This window comes from Impatiens glandulifera, chromosome 3 (genome assembly GCF_907164915.1).
Source record: "Impatiens glandulifera chromosome 3, dImpGla2.1, whole genome shotgun sequence".
NCBI classification, from domain to species: Eukaryota; Viridiplantae; Streptophyta; class Magnoliopsida; order Ericales; family Balsaminaceae; genus Impatiens; species Impatiens glandulifera.
The window spans coordinates 52176398-52202804 of NC_061864.1; the positions used below are offsets into that span (position 1 = coordinate 52176398).

A 26407-nucleotide genomic window follows, 5' to 3' on the forward strand; every position below is an offset into this window, starting at 1 on the left:
TTAGATAAATATATAGATAATATTGAAAAAATTAAAAAATATTATAAAAATGAATATTCTGAAAATATTCTTTTGAGTTTGAGTTTTTGGGTTGGAGATGAATTAATGTTTGATGGGATGTTTACTGCATTTTGAATTTGAGAATAGGTATTTGAGTTGGAGATGACCTAATGGTTCAGCTAACAAACATTGATAAACTAGTTGTGGAGGTTCAAAAGTTGAGACGAAGACCCAAATCAACATAGTGGATATACGTGTATTGTCACTTGGCCGGTCACTAATATAGTTGTTGAAGGTGGAAGTCTTGACAAATGAGCGTCGTGGGAGATATAGAGACAAGTGACAAAACAATAACATCTCACACTAATTCAGCCTTTGAAATACTCGTTGTAGGGGACTCTAAAGACGATGAGGTTATTAATGAATTAGAGACGTACTGATGATACAACACAAAAAAATAAATGAGGAGGGAAGCCCACATGCTCCGAAGCGAAAAAGAATAAATTTATAACATGAATGATGGTTGCGGACAAACTTGATACTATGAACAGCTTTGTCACAAGGCATAATTTAAATGTTTCGATATAATTCATTAATGAGCTGGTGAAATGTATTAAAACGGCAAAGGTCTAGGAAAATAAGGCGATTAAATCGCATGCATACAAAAAAATGTACAAACTTCATTTGAATATTAACAATGTTTAGAAAAGGCCGGAAAAATGAATTAACAGGGAAATCGAATTATAGTCTCCGGCTCAATGATTTTTTGAACTGTTTGTGTGAAAATGTATCTTACATGTTTTATGAGTTACTACTCTTTTTTATGAACATTTGTTGGTGATTTTTATAATTTTTTAATTAATCATGAATAATTTATGACAAATAATGAACTCCATTGTTTTTTTATAAGTGAAAATAATATATATATATATATTAATAATTTATCAATAACAATTTTTTTTTTCTTATAACAAAATTTATTCTTAAAATTAGTTTATCTTAAGTTTTGAAGCTATTTATATATTTTTAAAATGGAAAATTATTTCAACTTAAAATTATTTAATTCATTAATTAAAAATATATTTATTCAACTAAAATTTTTAATATACAAAATATTTTTATAATTTATTTTTAAAAAATAAAAAAAAAATGTACATTTTTTTATCAAACAGTTAAAAAAACATAAAAACCTAAAAAGTTTAAGATCAAACTTGATTAATACTGTTGAAAATTTTTATATACTCTAAAAAAAACAATAAGTTATTTTAAATTATTATAAAAATTAATGTGAAATTATTTTGAATAAAATTTAATGTTTTTATTATGTCACTCAACACTCCTAATTATTTAACTTTTATTTTTAACTGATCGTATTGTTTGATTTATTTATTTTTTGTAATTTAATTAATTTTCTTTTATATTTAATTAATTTTGTTATAAATTAAATATTTATTTTAATTTATTTAAGTAATTAATTTAATATTTCTCTAATCATAATCATATTTTAAATGAAAACATTAATTTTAAATTTGAAAATTATTTTAACAATTATTTTCTTTTTAAATGTATAATTAATAAATTTTAAACATATACTTATTAAATTAACTTGCATGACTGATTAATTTTATCTTTTTAGTTTATTATCAAATCTAAATTTTAAAATAATAATCTCTATTAACTTTTTAATTTATGGTTAATTTAAAATAACAGTGCATAATAAATAAATGGGAGTCCCTGAAGTACTTTTAAAAAAAAATTGATGTGTTTACATCATGTGATAATTTTTTGGCATGAAACCTATATTATAAATAATATATTCATGAATTATTTAACAATTTATCATAAATGCTTTGTGAGATGAAAATACGATCTTAATCAATTTTCTAATTAAGTATATTGAACTTTTCTACTATTTTAATAACATAAAAGAAGTTGTTCATGATGCCTTCAACATTATTATTAATATTTAATTTTTAGTGATATATTTAATTTTTATATAATATATATATATATATATATTATTGTAATACATAATATCTAAGTTAATTTTTATTTTATTTCAATGATTTAATTTAATATGGTTCAATTTTTAATTTTATGCATATATTTTTAATTTTAAAAGATAATTATTTAAACATAATTAGATTTATAAAATTAATTATAATGTATGATAAAACTATTTTATTTAGCTACAAGCAACGTTAAAAAAAGTCAAACAATATAATTATGTAGAACACAAGTATAAAATGATACAAAGAGAAATAATGAAGAGCAAGTTTAGAGAAATATTGAGGCAAAGAACTCATCGCATAGGTCCTAATGTCAAAGCTGAAATATTGCGAATTGAAAAATCATTCAAATTTTTTGTTTAAGGCGCGATAAATTATCTTGTTATTTGAATGATTGTTAGAGTTTTTGTTTTTCATTTGTTTTGAATTTTTTTTTTTGTGTTTGATTCCGTTTAAATTAGTGTAATAAGTTGTTATGTCTTAATTTAATTTATAAAATTCATGTTTTTTTTTTCTTTCTATTCTAGTTTTTTTTTTATAAAATGATGTTAGTCGTTTTTCAACAAAAAAAAAAATAAATAAATAAATATAAAATTATGATTATTTTGAAACATTATAAAATAATTTGAAAAACAAATAAAAAAACATTGAAAGGGAAAGAGTCGGAAATAAATAATATATATTTGTCCAAATTATTACCAAAAAAAAGCTTACCTAGCATCAATTAATAGTTGCTTAGTTTAATTTCAAAATACATTTTAGATTTTATTTAAGTAATTACATAAAACAAAGAATTATTATGTTTCAAATATTTATATTTTATCTAAAATAATATTTGAATTGAGATATAAAAAATAAGAGTAAATTTACGGATATTTTCTTGTCAAAATGAAAAAGAAAAAAAAACAAATGCAAGGTCCCGAGAATGAAATAGGTAAATGGTTATAATCGAATAAAAAACACAAATTCCATTTTCCATTTTGGTTTAGGTTACAATGTTACAAATAAAATTTGTAACTAAATTTTTTTTATAAAATTTAAAATTCAAATATTTAATAATTTAATTAAAATAATTAACTTTTTATTAAATAAGATTTTGAATTCATTATCTTTTTTTTTATATATATATATAAATAACAAAACATCAAACAAGTTCAGTAGACATCCAAAGCTGTAAAGCAGACAGGTGCAGGGTTTCTTTCTAGCTTAGCTATAGGGAATCAGGTTCAACAAGTACATTTTATACAGTGAGTGCTCATGTACAATACTATTCAGCCATCTCTTCAACTGTGATAAATGATTCTTCACATCTTTATAATTTGAAAAGCATTTAATTGATGCTTACAATCACTTTAAGTATCACTTAATTAAGGATACGATATGAAATCGACATATGATAACAGAATTGCTCCGTTTGAACGATTTATTTTTGGTTTGAATGGTACTTGATGGAGAATAGAATGAGGAAGGTATTTTTATCGATCTTACCCCGATTCTCTCCGAACATTATAAACACAATTAAATATATAAAATTACTAATATATTTATTTATTAATTATATTTTATAAGAGTTTTAAGTTTATTTCTTTATAATAATATATTGTATTAAAAAATTCGTTTATATAATTTTATTATATATTTTTTATATTTTAGAATATATGGTATAAAAAATGTCCCGCGGAGATTCCTTAAAACTGAACGGGGTAGTGATAGTAGTAAAAAAATCCCTGGAATAAAATAGGATGTGAATGATAAATGCATTCCCCGGCCCCGAACCTCATTGTCATCTTTACACTTAATTAGTTCACTAATTAATCCTAATTAGTAATATAGAAAATTATGGATGATTTGGATTCGAGTTTTTTTTTTAAATAGCCTGATTTATTTAAAATGTAATGATTGGTAGGGGTATTTAACGGTTTGATTTTCGGGATATTCGAGTTCTTCGATTTTTTATTTTTTTAAGCAAATTCGAAAACCAAACAAATTTGAATAAATTCTAATTCGGTTTATTAAACATCAGACCAAATATTCGGTAAATTCAATTCGATCGAATATTCGTTTCAGACCAAATATTAAACATCACATATTCATAAGATGAAAGAAATTTCTTAAAAGAGTTAACAAAATAAATAAGTTGTTAGAAAGATCTTATATACTTAAATTAAAAAAAAAAAGTATAAATCACACAAATTAAGAAGTGACTCACCGTCAATATTCGGCGATTGAACTACGGAAGTAAAACAGTATTGATGACGAAAATATATGGCAGTAAAGAGGTGTTAATGACGGTTGTGATATTAGAAGTGAAATAGCTAGATATGTGAAAATTTTAGATATTATTAAAGTTAGAGATGAGGTGAGCAACTAGAAGGACCGCAAATGCCATAAAGGTGGACGACTAGATAAAGGGAAAAAGAATGAAGAATTATGAATTTACTAAATTATTGGGCTGAATATTATGGATTTAGCAAGAGGCTCATGATAATTTAATATATAATATGTAATAAATTATATAATATATAATAAAAAATAATGATAAATGAATTCAGTTTTCGGTTTGGTTTCAAGAAACTTAAACTCAAAAACCAAACCGAAAACCATATTTAAATTCGAATCGGTTTAGAATTCGATTCGAAAACTAAAATGTAATTCGAATTTGGTTTATTCGAATTTGGTGAATTCGAATTCGATTTAGAACAAATATTTAACCCCTTAATAATTGGTGATAATTTTGAAGTAATAATTATTTTTGGGGGGAAAAGTCTTTTATATATATAAAAGCTTGTTTGGATTAGGGCTATTTGAATAATTTTAAGAGAACAAAAATAATGAATGTTGATGATTTTAAGGAGGTGATAAATTATTTTGGTAAAAAATCTTAGGCCTTGTTCGATTTTGGGTTATTTAAATAACCAAAAAAATAAAACAATATTTCACTCTCACCTTATTTATCAAATCACCCAATTCATTAACTAAAATGTTAAAATATATTATATTTAAAATTTTTATTTTATATTTTATTTTTATATATCAATATCCTTTAAAATTTTATTTTAAAAAATCTGCATCTTCTTAAAACAGTTACCAATAATCATTTTTTTTTTCTCTTTTCTGATTTTTTAAATAACTTAAACAAGTTTATAAAGGATTTTGATATATATAAATTAAATAAAAAATATTAATTTAAAATATAATATATTTTAGTATTTTAATTAATGAATTTAATTTAACATAGATGAAGACGAGAGTAAGAAAATATTTGACTAATTTATATTATTTAAAATTTTAAATAACCCAACTCGAATAAGACATAATGATAAAAAAAAAAATTATTTTAATATTTTAATTAATAAATTAAATAATTTGATAGATACAAATAAAATAATATTTAATTAAATTATCCAATCAACCTTTCTAAACTAAACTTTATGCATTATCTTAATTCAATTAAATTTTTTAAATTTAAGTAATAGTATAATTATGAATCGGACTAATCTTCTTAATTGTAAAAGAATAAATAAATATTTTGACGTGAAGATTGAGGAACACAATAAATCATAAAAGATCATTTAATAAAAAATAAAATAAAAATCAGATTACCACAAATTAATTTTAAACTATATAGTTAATTCGTCTTTTATTTACTTATTTTAATACTTTCCCAATTTCTAAGATTACCCAAAAGTTTTATTTATTTATTTTAATCTCATATGAATTCGGAAATTTTAAATAACCCAGATTTGGATTTGAAATTTTTAAATAATTTAAGTTATTTAAAAAGTATTAATGATTTGGGTTATTTGAATATGAATGAATAGTGATTTGTTTTTGTAAAACAATTTTAAAATATTAATATATAATAATAAAATAAAAGATAATAATTTTAAATATAGATTATTTTATTATTTTAATTAATAAATTAAGTAATGTGGTATATAATAGAGAATATAAAATAATATTTGATTAAGTTGAATTATTTAAATAATTCAAACTAAAAAAACTCTTAATTTTTTCTAAATTAAGTTAAATCGAACTGTAACATTATAATGTATTATTATAAAAAAGAATAAATAGTGTTGTATTGTTTATCACGATGTAAGACCATCCATAAATCCATAACTAAATTGTTCAAAATTTGCCTTCTATCAAACTTCAATAAAAAGATTTCAATTCTACTGGTCAGGCTTGTCATTTAGATGTTTTTTATTTAATTGAGACAAGGTCCTTTGTGACCGAAACTCTGCCTACAAATAAATGGGTGTAATAATTAAAAAAATAATAATTTATGTGGAGAGGAAAACAAACACAAAAGTGATTCGGTCACAAAGGATTGACCGTGTATATTCAACCTTTTGTGAAGGTAGGATTAATATTTTGTATAATGAATAATGATCTAAAAGTCTTTTTTTTTTATTATTTATAAAGATTTCTAATTTTGACTAAAGTTTAAAAAAATGTACTACTCAACCAAAAAAAAAAATATATAACAAATTAACTTAGGGTGGAAGAAAACAGATTGAATCGTCAACTGAATAAACCGAATAACCAAAGTGTTTTTAACAATTCTAAATCGAATCCAACAACTTGAATGGTGATTTAACAGTGATTCAACCGGCCTATTAAAATCTTTTAAAATAATGAAATAATTTTATTAGTTGCAACCAAAAATCAATAAATATATCATTTTTTTTAGTTTAGCGACAATAAGTGTTGGATATCCTTAGCCTCAATGAAGCCCTGAGTTCGAGCCCGTTCGACAGCAAGTTCTGCATCTTGTTAAATAATTAAGTGTATTTGCGGGCTATATATTTAACTTGCGGGGATTAGTCGCATTCCAAAAAAAAAACGAAACCAATGTTCTAAAAAAAATCAATACCTATACATCTTTCTTAAACGTTAAGTTATTTTATACTAATTCAATTTATACACATGTTTCTTTATTTATAATAATAGTAAAAGAAATTAATATTTTTTCATAAAATATAAGTTATTTTATAAATTTTTTTAAATAATTAATGCAAAATGATATTAATGAGAGTCGTTTAAGCTCAGCGATTAAAACATTACAAAAAAATTAAATACAAACCATTTAAAAAAAGCATAGAACAAAAAGGTTCACCAATTGTCAAAGAATAAATAACAAAAAAAAACAAAATTAACGAGCACTAAGGTTCTCGAGAAGATCAATGAGTTTCATAACCGTCTCAACCGATTTACCCAATAAATTCTTTATGATTGTCAGAATAATAGAATTGTGTACACATCAGCCGACAATGATCACTAAACATCTTACGATTGATTCACCAAATGGTCCACCAAAAGATAAGCGGGTTAGGGGCCCAAAGACTCAGACCAACTGAGCTCACTATCTATATCCACACTTTCCAACAACTAACAATTGATTCCCACACAACCCACTGAATACCAGTCATGTTCCATAATAAGCTCCAAATTGCAACAACTTCATCATAGTATAAGAGCAAGTGAGGCGCTGACTCCGCCTCTTTATGTCGACACATTCTACAACGGCTCACCATAATATACCATTTTTTCATGCATCTATCATCTGTCGAAATTTTTCCATGCATTACACTCCATCCAAAGAATGAGATCCTTGGTTGGAAGTTAGAGTCCCACTTAATTTCTTTCATATTAGATCATAAGGAGCATTCTCTGCAATTAAAGAGTAACAATGACTAATCTTAAAATTATCACACAAAGAATGATTCACCTTTTTGTGTCCCACCAAGTTCAACACTCTATCATGTGAAACTAAATCTTCAGTATTTAGTCTTCTCGTATACATTATTCTCATTGTAAAACTATTAGAACTCACGTCAAACATGCTCCAACATCTCTACCTCTAGTGTTATTTTATCATAATTCAATTTATAAACATTTTTAGTTATTTATGCAAAATAGACCGAAAGCGCCCTTATCCTACCTGTTTTGGAGCTAAAAGAACCCTGCCATCGATTTGTGCGCCTCCAAATTCTACTTGAGCATCCAAATTTGGGTCAATACCTGAAAAACCTATCGTTACTATGTAGGGGTCGACTAAAAAAGTGGTATTCTTGCCATAAAATTAGCTAGTGCTAGAAGCTTCGTCAGAAGCAAGCAAGACGAAGGTGCTCTGTTTCTCCGACATATTTGTGATGTTACTTTGTTAAATATATATTGTTTAGTAATAGTTTTTTATGAACAAACTAATCCAATCCAATCCACCATAAATTCAAACAAATGGTTTAATTTATTTTTTTAAAGTTGACGTTATTAGTTTGGTGGTGTATTTCATTGTACAAAACCAAACCCTTTATATGTTTTATTGGTAACTATGCTTAATTTATATATTTTTGTAGTTTTATTTATATATTCTGTTTTCTTATTTTAAACTGTTGATGATTCCATCTTTTAAGACACATGCAAAAGTTTAGTTTTTTATTTATTTAATTATTTGGATGTGCCAACGCCTTCTTATTTATTGATCCTATTTTAAGAGGCTTAATCCATTATTTTATTTTATTTTTGAAAAATAACTTAACGCCATTTCATTAAGAACCTAAAAGTGGGAGAAATGTTCAATTATCAATTTAGACAAATCATAACTTTGATTAAAAGAATCAAACGACACTAGAGTATCTGATTAGAAATAAACAAAAAAATAGATATTACAGACAACTAAAGCATACCAATAATATTACTTAACAAAATAGATATTACAGACAACTAAAGCATACCAATCATACTACTTAACATTCTTGTTAAATGTAGCCAATATCATTTCCTCTACTTTCGGATCCCACTCTACTGCTCTCGCAGCCCACCTACTTTTTCTAATCACATGTTTGGCTCTATGCTTCTTTATTAGTGATTGAACTGTTGCAGTTGATGATGACTGTTTGTGAACATTTACTTCATTCCCTCGGATCTGTTTTGTTTTAGAGGAGCCAACACTAATCTGATAAAATGAATTACGTTTCAGTATTTTAGGAATTTCACATTTACCTTCACATTCTTTTGCTTCATTTTGTCTGACTTGATTCAGTCTATTTTTAATGTTTCCTCTTCACTATCATGCACTTCATTATTATCACTTCCTTCATCTAATTCTTCCCCTTTTCCTTCCTCTTACTCTTCATCTTCTTCTTTCTCTAATTTTTCATCTTTCATTTCCTTTGATTTTTCATCATTCCTATCATCTGCATCTCTATCTTTAGTTTCCTCATTCTGATTGTTTGATTCTTCAGTTTCAACTTCCTCATTTTGCTCCTGAACTTTTAGCTTTTCCTTATGTTCTTCAATTGCTTTTGCACATTTGTTACTAGGATGTTCAAAAGTATTGCAGAACGTACATATATTTAACCTCCATTCATACGTAATATCCATGTTTATGAGTTTGCCTCTTCTATCAACTACTGTCATCTTTGCTGATAAAGTGCTTCTAGGATGCACTTCAATGTTTATCCTAACATATGTGATGTGTTCGTTTTCCTCCGTTATTGGGTCCATATATAATGATTTCCCCAAGAGACTAGCGAAATGGCTAAGTGCTTCTGCGTTATACATATGAGTTGAAATATTTCTTAGTTTGAACCAAATTTGAGCTGTTTCCTTCGGTTTGCTGAGTAGGTTCATACCTTCAGACTATTTTTCCAACTTCATACAGTTTGACCCAACATATGTGTGGCCCAGCTTCAGAATATTTTCCAGATTTGTTCCCTGCTTGAATTTCAAGAAATAGAGATCATTGATATTTGTTGATACCTTTTCCAGTCTCATATGCTCCCATTGTTTTAGCAAAACATCCTTAGTGACTGAGAAAGATACACTATTCATACCTATGTAGTTCCCAACTACTACATTTTCCCATTCTTTAATGCATTTTCATCCACTTCAACAGGTAATTTAAACTCAAAAGGGGATTTAAGAATCTCCACTTTTGGTTTAAAATCTCCCAGGTATGTTTTGCCTTTATATTTTTTCCCATCTTCATATTTATGTCATGCATTTTTCTTCCAGACTTCAACAACTTTCCAACTTGAATTACTTATGATAGTATAGGTCTTGGTTTTTGGGCACTCCATAAGTTCCCTCATTATTTCTACAGACTAGCTAACTATGTTCTTGTATTCCTCTTGTTTTAGTAAGTTTCAATCCTAAAGATAGTGAATATTGAGTTGGATAGTGGTTTGTTGTGTTTTTTCCTTGCTGAGCAGAATCTCTCATTTCTTTGCTTGGAACAACAATGTCGCAATTTGATTCTTGGGTACATAGAGATTTGCCCTTTTAGTGTATCCAACCTTCCATATTTTATCATTTTTTATTTTAGGCTTCAAACTTTCAGTTTCATTCTGCATTTTTTCCTCAATATTCTAAGAGTTCTGTGTTTGTATTTCTGATTTCTCAGAAATATATTTTTTTCCTGTTATATCTATCGTTTTCTTGCTTTAATCGATTTCCACAAAGTCATACACTTCTTTTGATTTATTCCTATTCTTTCTCCCCATCTTAGTAGAAGAACTGGAATGCAGTAAATTAAGAATGCAGACAACTCAACTAAACCCAATTTACTTACAACCGAGAAAAATCTACGACCAAGAATGACCGTAGACTAGCTAACTAGTGACCCTGTTTCACAACCCAACGACCTATGAACTGAAAGAAATCGATGACCTAGAGTAATCACAACCCCAAACTTGTTCTCAAACAACCCTATCTTCTGTATTTATGATTTCTCGAGCCAATATTCGTGACACAAGTGAACAATTTCTAGACAAACGTACCAGACGTGCCGATTATGTAGATCGTGCCGAATGTGCCGACGATCGTGACTCCGACCACGTTTCTCGTAAACTATGACCAAATCAAACAACCGAATTTCGCGCGACCATTCTGATTGTGCCGAACGTGCCAAACGTGTCGACCGTGCTGATCGTACTGATTGTGCCGAACGTGTCAAATGTGCCGACAATCGTAATTCTGATGTGATTCTCCTCATTAAATCTTTAACATAGTAAGATTTTAGTTATTTTATATAAAAATGTTCTTTGATTATATAGTGTATTTAATACACATTTAAGAATATTATTATCTAAATTAATATTTAAATGAGATATATACCTAACACACAAATATTTTTAAATTATATATATATATATATATATATATATTAAAAGGTGCATAAAACATTACAATCTCATTTTTATTATTCCATAATTAGAGTGAATATATATATATATATATATATATATATATATATATATATATATATATATATATATATATATATATATATATATATATATATATATATATATATATATATATATATATATATATATATATATATATATATATATATATATATATATATATATAAAAGGTGCATAAAACATTACAATCTCAATTTTATTATTCCATAATTAGAATGAAACGTCCAAATAATAAACAATCCATTCCAATTCATGACTTCAACTATTATTAGTTAATCAAATGAGAAAAAAAATCAAATTAATACAACTTAAATAAATACACAACTTCCTTGGAGCTCGGATTTTTTTTTTGCATAAAACTCAAACCATTCCTTCATATATATTTTCAACAATTAAATCACTTAATTAAAATATTAAAAACTCTTACTTTATTTTTATAAAAAAATACTTTACAATAATTCATTCTTTACAAACTCAAATAATTTATTTTTCATTAAACAAAGTTTTTGGTAAATTTCCACTACAACCATAAAATAACCAATATTAAACAAGCTCTAAGTAATTAAGTTGAGGTTCTCAAATGAAGATTAACTTGGATTTGAAAATACTTACTCACAATTTTTTTAGCTAGCCTAATATTTTGATGGTATAATATTTCATAGGTTTGTATGATCTTTATTGCTCGTTTGATGTAGGTATTTTGAGAGTTTTTTTGGGATTTTACTCAGTTTTTTAATAAATATTATCTTACATCATTATCATTCTAATCACCAAATCACTATTTCCATCAACAAAAATATTAAAATACCCTTATTTTATCTTTTAAAAAATTAAATTTAAATATAAAAATACATTATAATAAACAAATTACAAACTCAACTAACCTACTTTTTTATCAAACAAGATTTTTTTTAACAAAATCCCAAAAAATCCTCAAAAACCCATGTGTGGAACAAGCCCTAAGAGAATGAGTTGTCTACTTAGATTTGTGAATATTCATCTAGACAATTAATCTCACTAGGGAGAATAAGATTTCAAATCAGTTCCAAACAAGACCTAAATAGGTTCTCATTCGAGCCATAGAAAAAGATCGACCATAGAAAAATGGAAGACAAAAATGCTATAAAATTAGGCCTTGTCTAGGGAAGTGACTTTCACATGTGATGTCCAATCTTCCTACTTTTTTTTTTTATTACTCCATGTTTTGATGTAAGGAAGTATAAAAATATTTGACATAATTTAGTTCAATAAAAGTTAAATTATGAGAGATTATAAGTTAACTTATGTACAATACAAATAAAGTTATTAACATTAATTAGGCATGTAAGCATCAAAATCAACACAAATCGTGATATTCTTAGTTGCTTGAGTTAGTTATGTTTAATTGTGCTAAAAATTCATGTTTAATTATGCGCTCAAAATTCATCCCATACAAATCTTATGCATCTCCTTCCTCATTCTTTTTAAAGAATTATATCATTTCATAATATTTTATTTTTCAAAATTATTAAATTTTGACGAAAACAATCAATTAACATCTCTTTTATTACATGTTATTGAATATGTTATCATAAATTAACAATCAAATCAGAGAAAAACTTAAATAGATTAAAAAAACATCTAACCACACATGAAGGACTTAAACCTAAAGGTCAATTCTCTAGTGGAACTAGGTCTACCCAGATTTATATCTTGAACCCTAGGTCTAGCACTTAGATCTCTTCTTATTATAATTAACTTCACTATTCATTTGACATAACTCCCTTCCATCTAACTTGAACTTTCAACTAGTTTCTCAACCTTTCATTGATTTTTTTTAGTATTATTAATTGATCATCAATAAAAAAATATTTGGTGGGAAAAACGACTTAGCGTAATTTCATGAAAAATTTCTTAAAAACGGAAAAAAACCCACGAGTTTAAGAGATCATTCTAGACAAGCCTATAATGATTTTGAAGTCGTAACATTCTAAATAAAAGCTAAAAAGTTAAAAACGTAAATGAATTATTTGGTTACAATGCTTTTAATTCTAATGAGTTCAAAAAACGGTAAATTTCAATTCTTGTAAATATTCTAGTTCTGCTCCGTGCACGTTCCCGCTATTACGCTGCAATTTCATATGCATCAAACTAGGCTAGAACATTATTATTATTTATATTTTATTCACATGAGAATGAAAAATACTAAAAGTTAAACTTAATGCATGACAATGACCGAAGTGTAAAAGCTAGCTTCTTTCCCCTTCAGATCCCACTTCTTCATTATCCTTAAACCCAAGTTTAAACTCTAAACCCTAACTAGCTAGAACTAATTCATAGAGAGAGAGAAAGAGATCTAGTTGAGTTGAGAAAGAAGAAGGAAGAAGAAGATGATGAGAGGAGGGAGTTCGACAGCAAGATGCCAAGAATGTGGAAATCAGTCTAAGAAAGACTGTGGATATATGAGATGTAGAACTTGCTGCAAAAGCAGAGGGTTTCAATGTGCAACCCATGTGAAAAGCACGTGGATCCCTCTCTCTCTACGCCGTCCAAGACAACAACAATTCTTTCAGCATTCTCAACTTCACAATGATGATCATCAACTTCAAACCCAATCCACAATTCCTAACCCTAAAAGAACCAAACCCTTCAATCTCACTTCTAATACTTCTTCATCAGGTAACCTCGATCTTCTTCTTGATTAGTGGTGATTGGTGTTTTGTTTTTTTTTAAGATTATGATTCGTTAAGCATTTTGATCTTTTGTTTTTATGTTTTAAGTTGATTGATGTTATATTTCAATTAAACTTGTGATATTTGGAAAAAGTTTAAAACTTTCTTCAATCTCCCCCCTCCCTCTCTAGATGCAGAGAGATCAGATCCCCATTCCCCACGTACTAAAATACAATGTGGGAGGATTAGGTGGAATAGTTCTGGGTTTTTTTTAACGGTAATGATCTGAAATACACGTGTTTGATTCACAGGTTAAATCCATTTATTTACTTGTCTGTTTGTTTTCGTTTATGTTTCAATAATGATTACTACTTACTATTCAAAGGAATTTCTTATTCGGATGATAACTCTATTCATGTCTTTCATCATTTTCTCTTTTTCCCCTTTGTTCCAAGCTGATGAAAAGGGAAAATCCTAACTGTATACAGCTTACAATTCTCATGTTAATTAATTAACTCTCTCATGTGTTCTTGAATCATTCTTAGAGTAACCAATAATTGAGAGATCTTTTCATTGTTCTAATTTTTTTGTGAATAAAATGATTGGATGAGAATATTATTCTATAATTAGTAGGTTATAATTGTTTTTATCTCATTGCTAAATTAGTACCCAGAAAACCCTAGATTTTAAGTTGGGTAATTGGATTTTTTGGTGATTGTTTTTTTTTTTAATAATTTTGTTATATTAACTTCATATCTTAAGGGTCCCTTTCTTTACAAAAGAAAAGACAGAAAGTGAAAGCCCTTGTTAGCTAATTAATTGAAATAAGAGGAAATAAGAGGTTGGGCAAGATATTTAATATAATTAATAATCAATCTTAATAACCATTATTTTAAATGATTGTATATTGTTTACTTAGTGGGTTGGGTTTTTACAAGTAAAGAAGATTAGGTCGAAACAAACTCTACTTAAGTTTCACTATTATTGTTTGAGTAGTGAATATTTAGCATAATTATGAATCATCCTTGTTGTATATTTAGATCTCATTTTATGGGATATCACATATATATGCTCTATGTTGTTTCTTCTTGTTTTTTTTTTATTATTTACTTAATTAATGTGTTCTAATTAAAATAATATAGTTCTGGTTTACATATATAAAAAAAAAAATCAATCAGCCATTCTTAATATATTTTTTTTCATGATTTTCATTTTCTTTCTTCATCTTGGGTAATGCTTATCTTTGTTTGCATCAATAGTTTTTTTTATTTATTTATTTGAGTTTTCTTTTGTTGTTTTGTAACTTAATGCCATGGCCTAATTTGTATTTAAATGTTTTTATTGCATCTTTACAATAATTGTATCTATCTTCAAATTGCATATCACATTGAAAGATTAAACCTTTCAAAGATATGAACACATATATGTACATATTAATGAGTGGATTATTTAAACTCTAGCTTATATAAGCATGAACAATAATAAACCCTAACTAACTTGTCATATATACAAATCAATGATCCTTTCACATTTGTGTTTCATTTTTTAAATATATATACCTTAATTTTATCAATTCATGTTATTCAATAAACAGGGATGCAAAATGGGGATCAATTTCCAGCAGAAGCAACCATGAAGGCAACATTTAAATGTGTTAGAATGATGTCATCAACAGATGATGTTGTGAATCAATGTGCATATCAAACTTCTGTTAACATTGGAGGACATGTTTTCAAAGGTGTTCTTTATGATCAAGGGCCAGATAATGATCATCATCAAGATCAAGATCATGATCATCAACGTAATCAGACTGCTTGCTACAGTACTGTTGCTGATCCTTGGTAATATGTACATGATTACAGTTGATTCAACCCCATATATACATTTTTATTGCTTCATTAGTGTGGTTTTATTTATTATATACCACTAAAAATATTTGAACAAATTTGTTTTAATGTTCCACATCATGCATGCTAGTAACTTCTTTAATTTTCTTTCTATTTTTCCTTAATTTAAGGGGAAGAATTAACTAGATATAACAATAGGTTATTTGAGATTATTTAAGATAAATTATTAAAATATTTATTTATGTTTGTATTTAAAATTAAAATTTTATAAGTAAAATAAGGGTATTATAAATTAAATTATTTAATAATTAGAATGACACAGATGCTATAAATGAGTTTACTTAAAAAAAAAACAATGTATCAAGTTCTACATGTTATTCACTTAATATATAGGCAGTTAAATAAAAAAAGAATTATAAGAGATATTATTATACTTTTTGATATTTTTCCAAATTAATAACTCAATAAGATTATGCGGGTAATTTTGGACCCGATACGAAAACATGACCCGGACCGAACACGAAAAAATAGGTTAGGGGTCAAAATCATGTTAACTTGTTTAACCTAATTAATGTAAATGTCAAAAATGGGTCAACCTGAAATGACCCAAAGTAGACACGATAACATGATCCGGACCGAACACGAAAAAAATAGGTTAGGGTTATGTATTTTATTTTGTTCAGGTCAAAATCATGTCGACCTGTTTAACCTTATTAATGTAAATATCAAAAACGGGTAAGTAGACCCGATAACATGTTTACAAGTTTTTTTTTTTGAATTTTGTGTTATTCTTTCTTATTAACTCACTAATTTTATTTTGTAAAATTTTATTCAACTTATTTTTGTTTTGTCAGATATGTTAATTAATTAAATCGGATTTGATTCGAGTTTTGAGTTAACTAAATCAGGTCAAACATATTATGTTCTAGTCAATTACAAATAAATAAGTCAGGTTCAAGCCGCCAACTTGAAACTGACCCAAATTGTCACCCCTAAATAAGATAGCTAGCTAATAGTTCTTAAGAGACCAACATATATTTCATTTGTAATTAGAATGTCATAAATGAGTCATTTCTAATTAGAACAACTTAAATTGATTTGGGTCATGTTAACTTTTTATATAATTTTGATTTTTGAAAAAAATATTTTATATTATTTTGATTAATTGAGACTTGTGTCAAAGATATGGTATAAAGTCACAAATGAATCAATGTTAGGAGAGATGATGTAATATAATTTATTTATTTTTGATATTCATTTGTTTGTATGTTGTTTCTTCATGGTTCTTGGCTTTCTATTTTGCTTTGTTGAATGGTTAGGTTTCTTGCTTAAAATTTTTTTTATATAAAAATAAATATTTATTAAAATTAATAATCTTACAAAACACTGCCAGAATATAAAATTAATAATATTTTATGAAAATTAATAATCTTAAAAAACACAGCTTACTGTTTGAAAATCCCGGAGTTGAGTTTGGATGGAAAAAATTTAAATATTTTATTAAGGTATTGATTTAAATTAAATAATGTTATAAAATTATTTTTAATTATGTATATATTAACAAATTGAATAACAATTATTCAAATTAATTTAAATCCAACTTTCCTCAGAATTTTCAAACATGCTACATTAATTATATAATTTTCAAATAAACTAAATTATTTGGACAAGCTAGTGTAACAGTTCCTCTACTCATGAATGTTCTACAGTTCCTCAATTTATAGAACAATATTGCAGGCTCTCTACTATACTCTCTATTCAATTACTGTTTACTTTTAATATTATTAGCTCAGCACTTTATGCATAAAATAAGGCCGGCTTAGATTTCTTTTCTTTTCATTTCTTTAGGCTAAAATCAGGGTTAGTTTAACTGGTATTTTAAATATTTTATTGTTCTCTTGATTCTAAATAAAACTAATTACAAGTTTATAAACTATTTGTGTTAAAGTAAAGTCAGATTTTGTAATTTTTAAACTAGATAAACTCTAAACGTTTTAAATTTATTTTCCAAATTTTTTACTAAGTTTATAAATTATTTGCAATTATACACTTTTTTATTAAACACCGGTCTCTTTTGATATGAAATTTTTAAAGTGTTTCTTGAATTCTTTTATTAATATCTTACAAAAATATTATTATTATTATTATTTTTTTTTGAAAAAACGACTTATCGTCATTTCATTAAAAATTCCCAAAAATGGGAAAAAAAACCACGAGTTTAAGAGATTATTCTAGATAGGCCTAGAATGATTTTGAAGTCGTAACATTCTGAATAAAAGCTAAAAAGCTAAAAACGTAAATGAACTATCTGATTACAATGCTTTCAATTCTAGTGAGTTTAAAAAACGGTAAATTCCAGTTCTTACAGATATTTCAGTTCTGCTCCGTGCTTGGAATTCTTGTCCACGTTCCCGCGAGGGCGCTGCAATCCGATACAATATCTTTCCATAACTCTTCAACGCTCCTGCGGGTTCTACCATATACCCTTGCATTCCGTTCTTGCCAAATGTTATACACCACTGCTCCAAAGTCACACTTGAACACGCTTGTTGCAAATCTATTTTCCTTGGCTTTGAGTAATGCTGCATCTTTGATTTCATTTCATTCGCTCGAGAAACTGATCAGCTCCATATTTTTATAGAATCTGTCTCAAAACTCTGAAGCAATACAGCATCTCCCGAATAGGTGATCTATGGTTTCTTCATTTCCTCTACATAGAAGGCAGTTCGTGTCCGGGATGCTCATATACTTGCTGATACGATCACGAGTGCTGAGTCTTTCCCTGAACGCGAGCCATAGGATGAACTGGTGTCTAGGGATAATCTTTGTTGACGATACAAGAGGAGCCCATTCTAATTTTTGTGCTTTTTCTCGGGTTACATCCCATATTTTCTTTGATACCAGCTTCCCATTGTCCTCGGCTTTCTATTCATGAATATCCGGTCTGTCGTGTAGTTGTAAGTTACTTATATGATCAAGTTTCCTCTGTCCTTCTGGATTTCTTCTCAGGAGTACTGAGTCCCAATTCCCGTATTTAATGTCTCTAATTTTTGCTTTTGTGCAGTCCCTTCTGATGCGGGTATTTTGAAACTCCTCCTTGTAGATGATAGGCTGGTTTTCGAACCAGGGGTCGTGCCATAATAGAGTGCCTTTCCAGTCCCCTAGTCGGATATCATAAAGATCTGCAATATCGTTTCTTAGTTTAAGAATCTTTTTTAGAGACCAACTCATACCTTCTTGAATTTTGTAGGTCCAGATGTTGGTTTCATATTTCATAAACCAAGTATGCACCCATTTGATCCATAGTGACTCATGATTGCGCTCCAAAGCCCACAGATGCTTGAAGGTGAGAGCCTTGTTCAACTCGATACAGTTCTTCAAGCCGATGCCTCCCTCATCCTTTGGTTTGCAGAGAGCGGTCCATTTGACTTTTTTTCCTCCTCTTCCGCTACTGCCCCAGATAAAGTTCCTCATCAGTGTATCGAGCTCCTTCATTACCTTCTTCGGAATGATCATTTGCTGCTCCTAGTAGTCAACTATGCACATGACCATAGTTTTGATAAGTTCGATCCTCCCCGCATAAGAAAGTTTTTTCGTTGTCTAGCCAGATATCGTATTTTTTACCTTTTCAATCAGCGACTTGCAGTGTGAGATCTCAATCTGCTTCGCGGTTAACGGAATTCCTAAGTACCTTACGGGAAAACTGCATTCCTTGATGCCCATGATGTTGAAGAGGTCCTGTTTCGTTTCGTCATTCACGCCTCCATAAAATGCCACACGTTTGCTTTCATTAATAGTTAAACCTGTAACCTCAGAAAAGAACGTTAGTGCAGCCCTAATAGTTTTAATGTTATCAATGTCTGCGTGCGCTAGAATGAACAAATCGTAAGCAAAGCTAGAATGGGTGAAAGATGTATGGACGATTCTTTTGGAACATCGCGAAGATGCTCTCAAAGATCTCCATGATAGCTACCAAAAGGTAAGAAGAGAGGGGGTCCCCTTGCCTTACCCCGTTTTCACCCTTGAAATAGCCTCCGTGGACTCCATTGACGCTAACAATAAAGTAGGATGATGAAACGCACTGCATAATCCAATCAATAAAAATCATAGGAAAAACAGAAACAACCAGAAAGTCTCAAATGGCTTTCCATCTAATAGAGTCGAAAGCTTTCTTGATATCTATTTTGAAAGCCACTCTCGGGGATATTTTCTTATTCCCGTAACCTTTTAAAAGGCTCTATATTAGAAGAATATTATGAGAGATTGTCCTACCGGGGATGAATGCAGATTGGTTAAGATTTATAATTTTTCCTATGACATTTTTAAATCGTTTAGAAATGATTTTTAAAATGATTTTATAAATCACATTGCAGCAGTAAATTGGTCTGAAATCTTGTACTTTTTCGGGTACCACAGTTTTGGGGATCAAGGTTAGGACCGCTGTATTCCATTGCTTTAACATTTTCCTGTTCTTGAAAAACTCTAGAACCCCATCAGTAACGTCTTTACCCACAACTAACCAATTGTCTTTGAAGAACTGTGCATTAAACCCATCAAGACTCGGGCTTTTATTCCCATCAATACTAAATAGAGCTTCTTTAACCTCAACCCTCGTGACAACCCTTATCAACTCGCGACTATCTTCTGATGAAATTTTCCTATCAATAATCTGATACAAGGTATTCAGGTGACTTTGCTGTTGTTTTCTTGTACTCATAAGCTGCTTATAGAAATTGATAGCCAAATCTTGTACACCCTTTTGACCCTAAACATATTCACCATCATCATTCTTCAGCCTATATACATTGTTTCTCATGTTTCTAGCCTTGCATTTTCTGTAGAAGAAATATGTGTTTTTTTCACCCAACGAGAGCCAGTTTTGTCTTGATTTCTGTCTAATAAAATTCTCTTCAAGAAAACTCAACTTCCTAAAATTTTTAAGCGAATCCCTTTCTGTTTCATTGAGTTGTTCATCATTATCATCCCTTAATAACCTTTTCTGAACTTCTTCCCGTTCTTCTCTAGCAGCCAGAACTCTATTGGAGATATTGCTGAACTTCTTCTTGTCAAAGCTTTGGAGATGTTTCTTCAGGAGTTTAAGCTTCTCAGAAACCTTGTACATGTTGGATCCTCTGACATCTGTAGACCATACGCTTTCGAGAATACCCTTGAATTTGTCGTTTTCCATCCAGAAATTGAAAAATTTAAAGGGCCTTTTGAACCTTTCTTCCTTATCCCAGAATAATTTAATCGGGCAGTGATCAGATATACCCGGATTCAGAACATGAAGTTGAATTCCCAGAAATTAGTTAATCTAGTTCTCATTTACTAGACATCTTTCAATTCTACTTCTTCTAACTTGCTCATTCTCTCTCATAGAAGACCAAGTGAAGAAATTCCCAGAATTGGTAGGCTCGATACAACCCATATCTCTGATACAGTCATTAAAGTCAATCATATCCCGAGTTATTTCCGATTCTAGGCTACAATTAGATTTGTTTCTGGTTACGTTGTAATCACCAAGGACAACCCAAGATTTATCATTACCGATCCAGTTTCTAAGACAATTCCAAAGGAGTATTCTATCAGTGCTTGAGTTGCTATCATAGACAATAACAAGGTTAAATAGGATTCATATGATTCTATCTTTAACCTCCACCAGGATTGCTTGATCATTCTAAAAGAGAGCCCTGACCTCAGCAACTTTGTTATCCCAGATAACCCAGATTCTTTCTGTTTTGTCATTTGAGTTGTGAATGATTTCCCAGCTGCTATCAATACATAGCTTGCTAACCTTCTCAACGTTTCGGCTCTTGACTTTTGTCTCAAGAATACCCATAATAGTGATCTTCTAGTTCTCAATGATCCTCCTGATTTCTTTGCATTTCAGAGGGTCATTGAGTCCCCTTATGTTCCATGTCACTATATTCATGAATGGATATAAGTGTTGGGTTCCTAATTTTCTAGACTGTCCTAGACCTTTTCATCAGAGAAATCGTAAACATCACTTGTCTCGCTATCCTCAATGGCTACATCTTGATTACATGGAATACTATTCACATTGAGTGGGGGTTGTCTCACATAGATCTCATCTTCTCCCGTTATAGAGTCGGTGGCTTCTGGATCCAAGATCTTTCTGCTCTGTCTTCGCTTTTTAACTTGTTCTTCTTTAGTAGGTCTTTTCTGACTTTGAACTACTTCACTACTAGATTCACGTCTGTTATCGATTTTAATTTGCCCTACTTCAGAACCAAGGCTCACTGCCTTATTCAAGACCAAATTGTCTTCTTCTACACTTGATCTTTTAATTTCACAAAACCCAAGATTTTCCAGTTCATTCAAGATCTTCTTTATTGCTTGTTGGTTTTTCAATATTTTTTTTGTCTAAGATTTTCTTGTTCATTATCTCGAAAGGTGGCTCTAAGCCCATGGATCGGGTCATTTCGAATTCTGATGATATTGTTTTTTTGGTTCTTGCTTATATTCCTAGAATTGTGAAGAGTGGACTCACGGCCTATTGGAGCGCCATCAAACCCAATTTTGCTTGTTTCATATGGGCCAAGTATTCCCCATCCCATAAATCTTTGAATTCCAGAAACTTTAGAACCATAACATTTTTCATCAGGACCGGTAGTAGCAAATCCGGTAGCTTGAGTAGTATCCGGATCAGCAAGTCTAGGACCAGGCTTAACATGGTCAATATGTCTAGGTACGGTAGCATTATGAGAAGCTCTAGGACTGGTGTGGCTATGTCCAACTTTATCAGGACCGATATCCTGACTAGGATCGACGTTTTGAATAGGACTTATTCTTGAGAAAACAGAATCCCTAGGACCGATGCCCTGAACATGACCAATAGGATCAGCGTTAGCAGGGCCAACTTGTACCCTTTCCCACTTCATTATTTTTCCTATCTTCTTCCTTACCCTTATCTGTTCTTGCTTTTGTTTGCACATCCTATCATTATCAGTGTGTTCATTGATGTTAAGTTCAGACCTGTTCACATTTCTCTTAACCTGAGCCTAGTTAGAGTCATTGATATCGCCTTCATGAGCATTGTTATTGGCCTTCGATTTTAAATTATTATTGACCTGACATTTATTCGTAGCGTGTGTGAAAGTGTTACACCATATACATAGATTTGGTTTCCATTCGTATTGTACTCCAATGTCAAATAAATTTCCCAGTCTATCTTTAAGTTCAAGCTTAATTGGAAGAGAGCTACTTGGATGGATTTCGACACTAACTCTGGCCACAGATGCACGCTCGTAGCCTTCCATTGCTGGGTCAAACATAAGTGGTTTGCCTATTATGCTTGAAATATAGGTCAGACCCATTGGGTTGCACATGTGTGGTGGAACATTCTTGAGATTCACCCAGATTTGTTCAAGTTCAGGTGGTCTATAATTAGTGTTAAGTTCCTCGCTCCACTTGTACAACTTGAATCTTTTTCCTTTGATAAAGGGGTATATTCGCTCTCTATGATCGGCTTTATTTCGCTTCCATTCCTGAAGGATAGAAAGTAGAATCCGTGATCATTGATTGTGATTCTCTCCAGACCAGAGGATTCCCACTTTCCCATCAATGTTCTTTTAACCTCAGCAAATGGTGCCTTCATGTTGCCCATAAAGTGACCAACTATGACAAACTCCCATGTCTTTACGCATTTTTCTTCAATTTCTGGTGGGAGCTCAAACCGGTGCGGATGATCAAGTGTAATTACCTTTGGGTATAAGGTGTCTATCTGGAATTTTCCTTTTTCTAGATCGTTCATGGCATTTCCATTCCACACCTTTCCTTCTTGCCAGGTTTTGTTTGGGCTGCTCATGATTGTATACACCTTTGTTTTATTAAATCTAGAAATTTCCTTCATGGCGTCAACCATCCACTTGATCACTTCATCATATTGGTCTTTGTTGAAGAGATTCCAATTCTTTAGATAGTGACTGTTGAACTGAGAATTCAATTGGTCATTTCTTTCATGGGGCATCGTCATCTCTTATTTATTAACTTGGAAAAATAACTTCTTCATCTGGTTTCTCAGTCCTGCCAAATTTACTATTTCGTTTTTCCTCATTGACCACGTTGGACCAGTAGTAGGATCCTTGTTATCAGCCTGAGTATTTTCTTTGTCAGGAATTGCAGCAGTAGGAGGAGCTGAGGAGATGACTGTTCCAGAGTTGCTATCTTTCCTGACTTATTTGTTCTTTTCGGCTCATCTAACTATTGTATTTCCCACAAAACCGTTGCCTTCAATTGTTCCAATCTTCTTTAGAATATCCCCTTCAATACTCTTCTTTTGTGTGCCAGTTTTCCTCTTTTGAATGCTATCAATTAGAATTTCAGGATCCAGATTAACGAGTGGAGAAAACGCACCCATGTTCAATATCTTAGTGTTAGCCTCGGGTGTCATAGTTTCCTTGGGATTTACTTCAGCATTTTTCTTGGAACTTGAGTTATTTGCCTTCATGTTTTTCATTTCTTTGATTTTCGATCCATTCTTACCCTTCTTAGCTGTTTTAAAATTATTCGATCCTATTACTTGAACGATCCTTTCAATTTCAGCACTTGTTTTGGAAAAACTATGCTCCTCTTCTTTTGGTTTGATCTTTGTTGCTGACATCTTCTTCATAGACTTATGATATTCAAGATCACATATTATTGTCTCATCATAGTCGGTGCTATCGTCTGATTCTAAATCAACATCCATGCTTTGGTTCTTTTGATTCGACTGGTGGCTCATAGCTTTGATTGTAGACTTATCATCCTATCGATTAGGACCGGAAGAGGCAACAATTGTATGACCAGAAATGTAAGTAGCACCAGGGCTTATGCGAGCAAACAAATTATCTTTTTCAAACCCAGCCAAGCGAAAACCGTTGGCTAACCTCTTATCAGACTCAGCCAAGCAAAAATCGTTGGCTAACCCCTTATCAGACTCAGCCAAGCGAAAACCGTTGGCTAATTCTTCCAGTATCATACATTCTTCACCTCTTATACCCTGACTTATATTCTGACCCAACTTATTTGTATCTTCCATGAGATCCATACCCAGACCCAGATTTTCAAACAGATTGTCATTCATGGTGCCATCAACCAACGAATCAATATAATTCCCAACCAAACTTTCACCATTGACTATTCCAATCAAGTTCAGTTCATCATCCTTTAGATCTATTTTATTAAGCTTTCTGATTTAGTTGAATTTATTTCCATGACCAGCTCCAACTCAGATCCAATTTTTTCAGTGTTTCCAGATTCTGTTAGACTATGTCCTTCAACAGTTTCAGTTAGATGTGTAGGTTGTTTAGAAGATCCTGCAATATTAGCCTCAATTATAGAATCCTAGGCACATTTAGTGTCTTCTATCCAACATTTTTCTAGCATAGTCCATAATCTGGTTGTCTGACTTTTCATTTAATCCTTAGTAGGGAAGATATACTTAGCATTCTAATCATCAATGGAACTCAAGATTTTCAGTTTTGCAAGATTTCCCATTACAGAACAAGATTCTGAAATTATGTCATTCTTTGGACCCAATGGACTATGAGCAGCTGATATCTCCAACTCTATAGAAGCAATTTCAATATGACCCATTTTACCCAGTTCATCATCCTCTCTAGTAGGACCGGTAAACTCTGTTTTATGATCTTTCTCTGTAACTGAATAATCCAAACTGTCATGTTTTCCTATTTCTGAAACTAATCCCAACCTTGTAATATTCTTTGAACCTACTGATTCTCGACCAACAGTCTTATTCAGCCCTGTCATATTTACCTCAATATGAACCCCAATATCAACTTCAGTAGGATCATTCAAAACAGACATAGATCTCAGCTTCATGTTTTCACCCGATGCAGAAATAGACCCCAACATTGAGCTTTCAATAGGATCTGATAAACCTTACAATTTATGCCATTTTCCTACATTACCTTAGAGCACTTTTGACAGATTATTTCCAACTTTGGGACCGAATTTTCAGCACAAACAACCCGATTGTCATCAGTTTCATCCAGACAAGATTTCAAATCCAATTTCCCAACAGAATGACCGGTCAGATCTAGGGTACCAACTAGAGACCCTAACGGTTCATTCTGTGCAGCAATTCCGATAACAACAGATATTTCTAGAATTAAAGTCCTATCATTTCTATATGCAGTACTATTTTTTCCTATCAATTCAGTACTATCATTTCTATTATGAACATGTATATCATTACAATATGAATCCCCAATAGAACTATTCTCATATAATTCATCAGCATGTGGAAAAGAACTCATACCCGATGATGTATTTGACATAGAATCAATAGGCGCATCTTTTCCATTTTTTAGAACTTCATCCATGATTTCTGGCTTCTGCTTCCTGGGATTGTTAATAGACTTGCGAGTTCGTCTATCAGACCTAGCCTTGTTGCTTGTCGACGACCCCTTCAACACCTTCTTAGGATCATCAGGGAGGACTTGAAGGACGCCCCTTGCCCGAGTAATAACACTAGACGGGCGCGTACCAGTCATTGGAAAGATCAAGCGCAAACTGCCTAATCTTTAAAGGAGCTACAAAGGTTGGAATTCTGCAGCAAAGGGTGGGCGCAAAAAGCACGATTGGAAACCAATCGCACCGGAACAGGGGCTTGAAGATACTTGATCAAACAAGAAAGGGTTTAAGCAATTTTGGAACGGTCT

The 26407-nt window shown here is 30.2% G+C and overlaps 1 protein-coding gene across 1 annotated transcript; it reads left to right on the top strand.

Annotated features, from left to right (window-relative positions):
• The first annotated feature begins 13593 nt into the window (after window positions 1–13593).
• LOC124930358 (protein EXPRESSION OF TERPENOIDS 1-like) lies at window positions 13594–15720 on the top strand. The gene is made up of 2 exons (XM_047470710.1): window positions 13594–13882; window positions 15470–15720. Exons 1-2 carry the CDS (start codon window positions 13594–13596, stop codon window positions 15718–15720), a joined length of 540 nt encoding a protein of 179 aa, XP_047326666.1.
• The last annotated feature ends 10687 nt before the right edge of the window (window positions 15721–26407 follow it).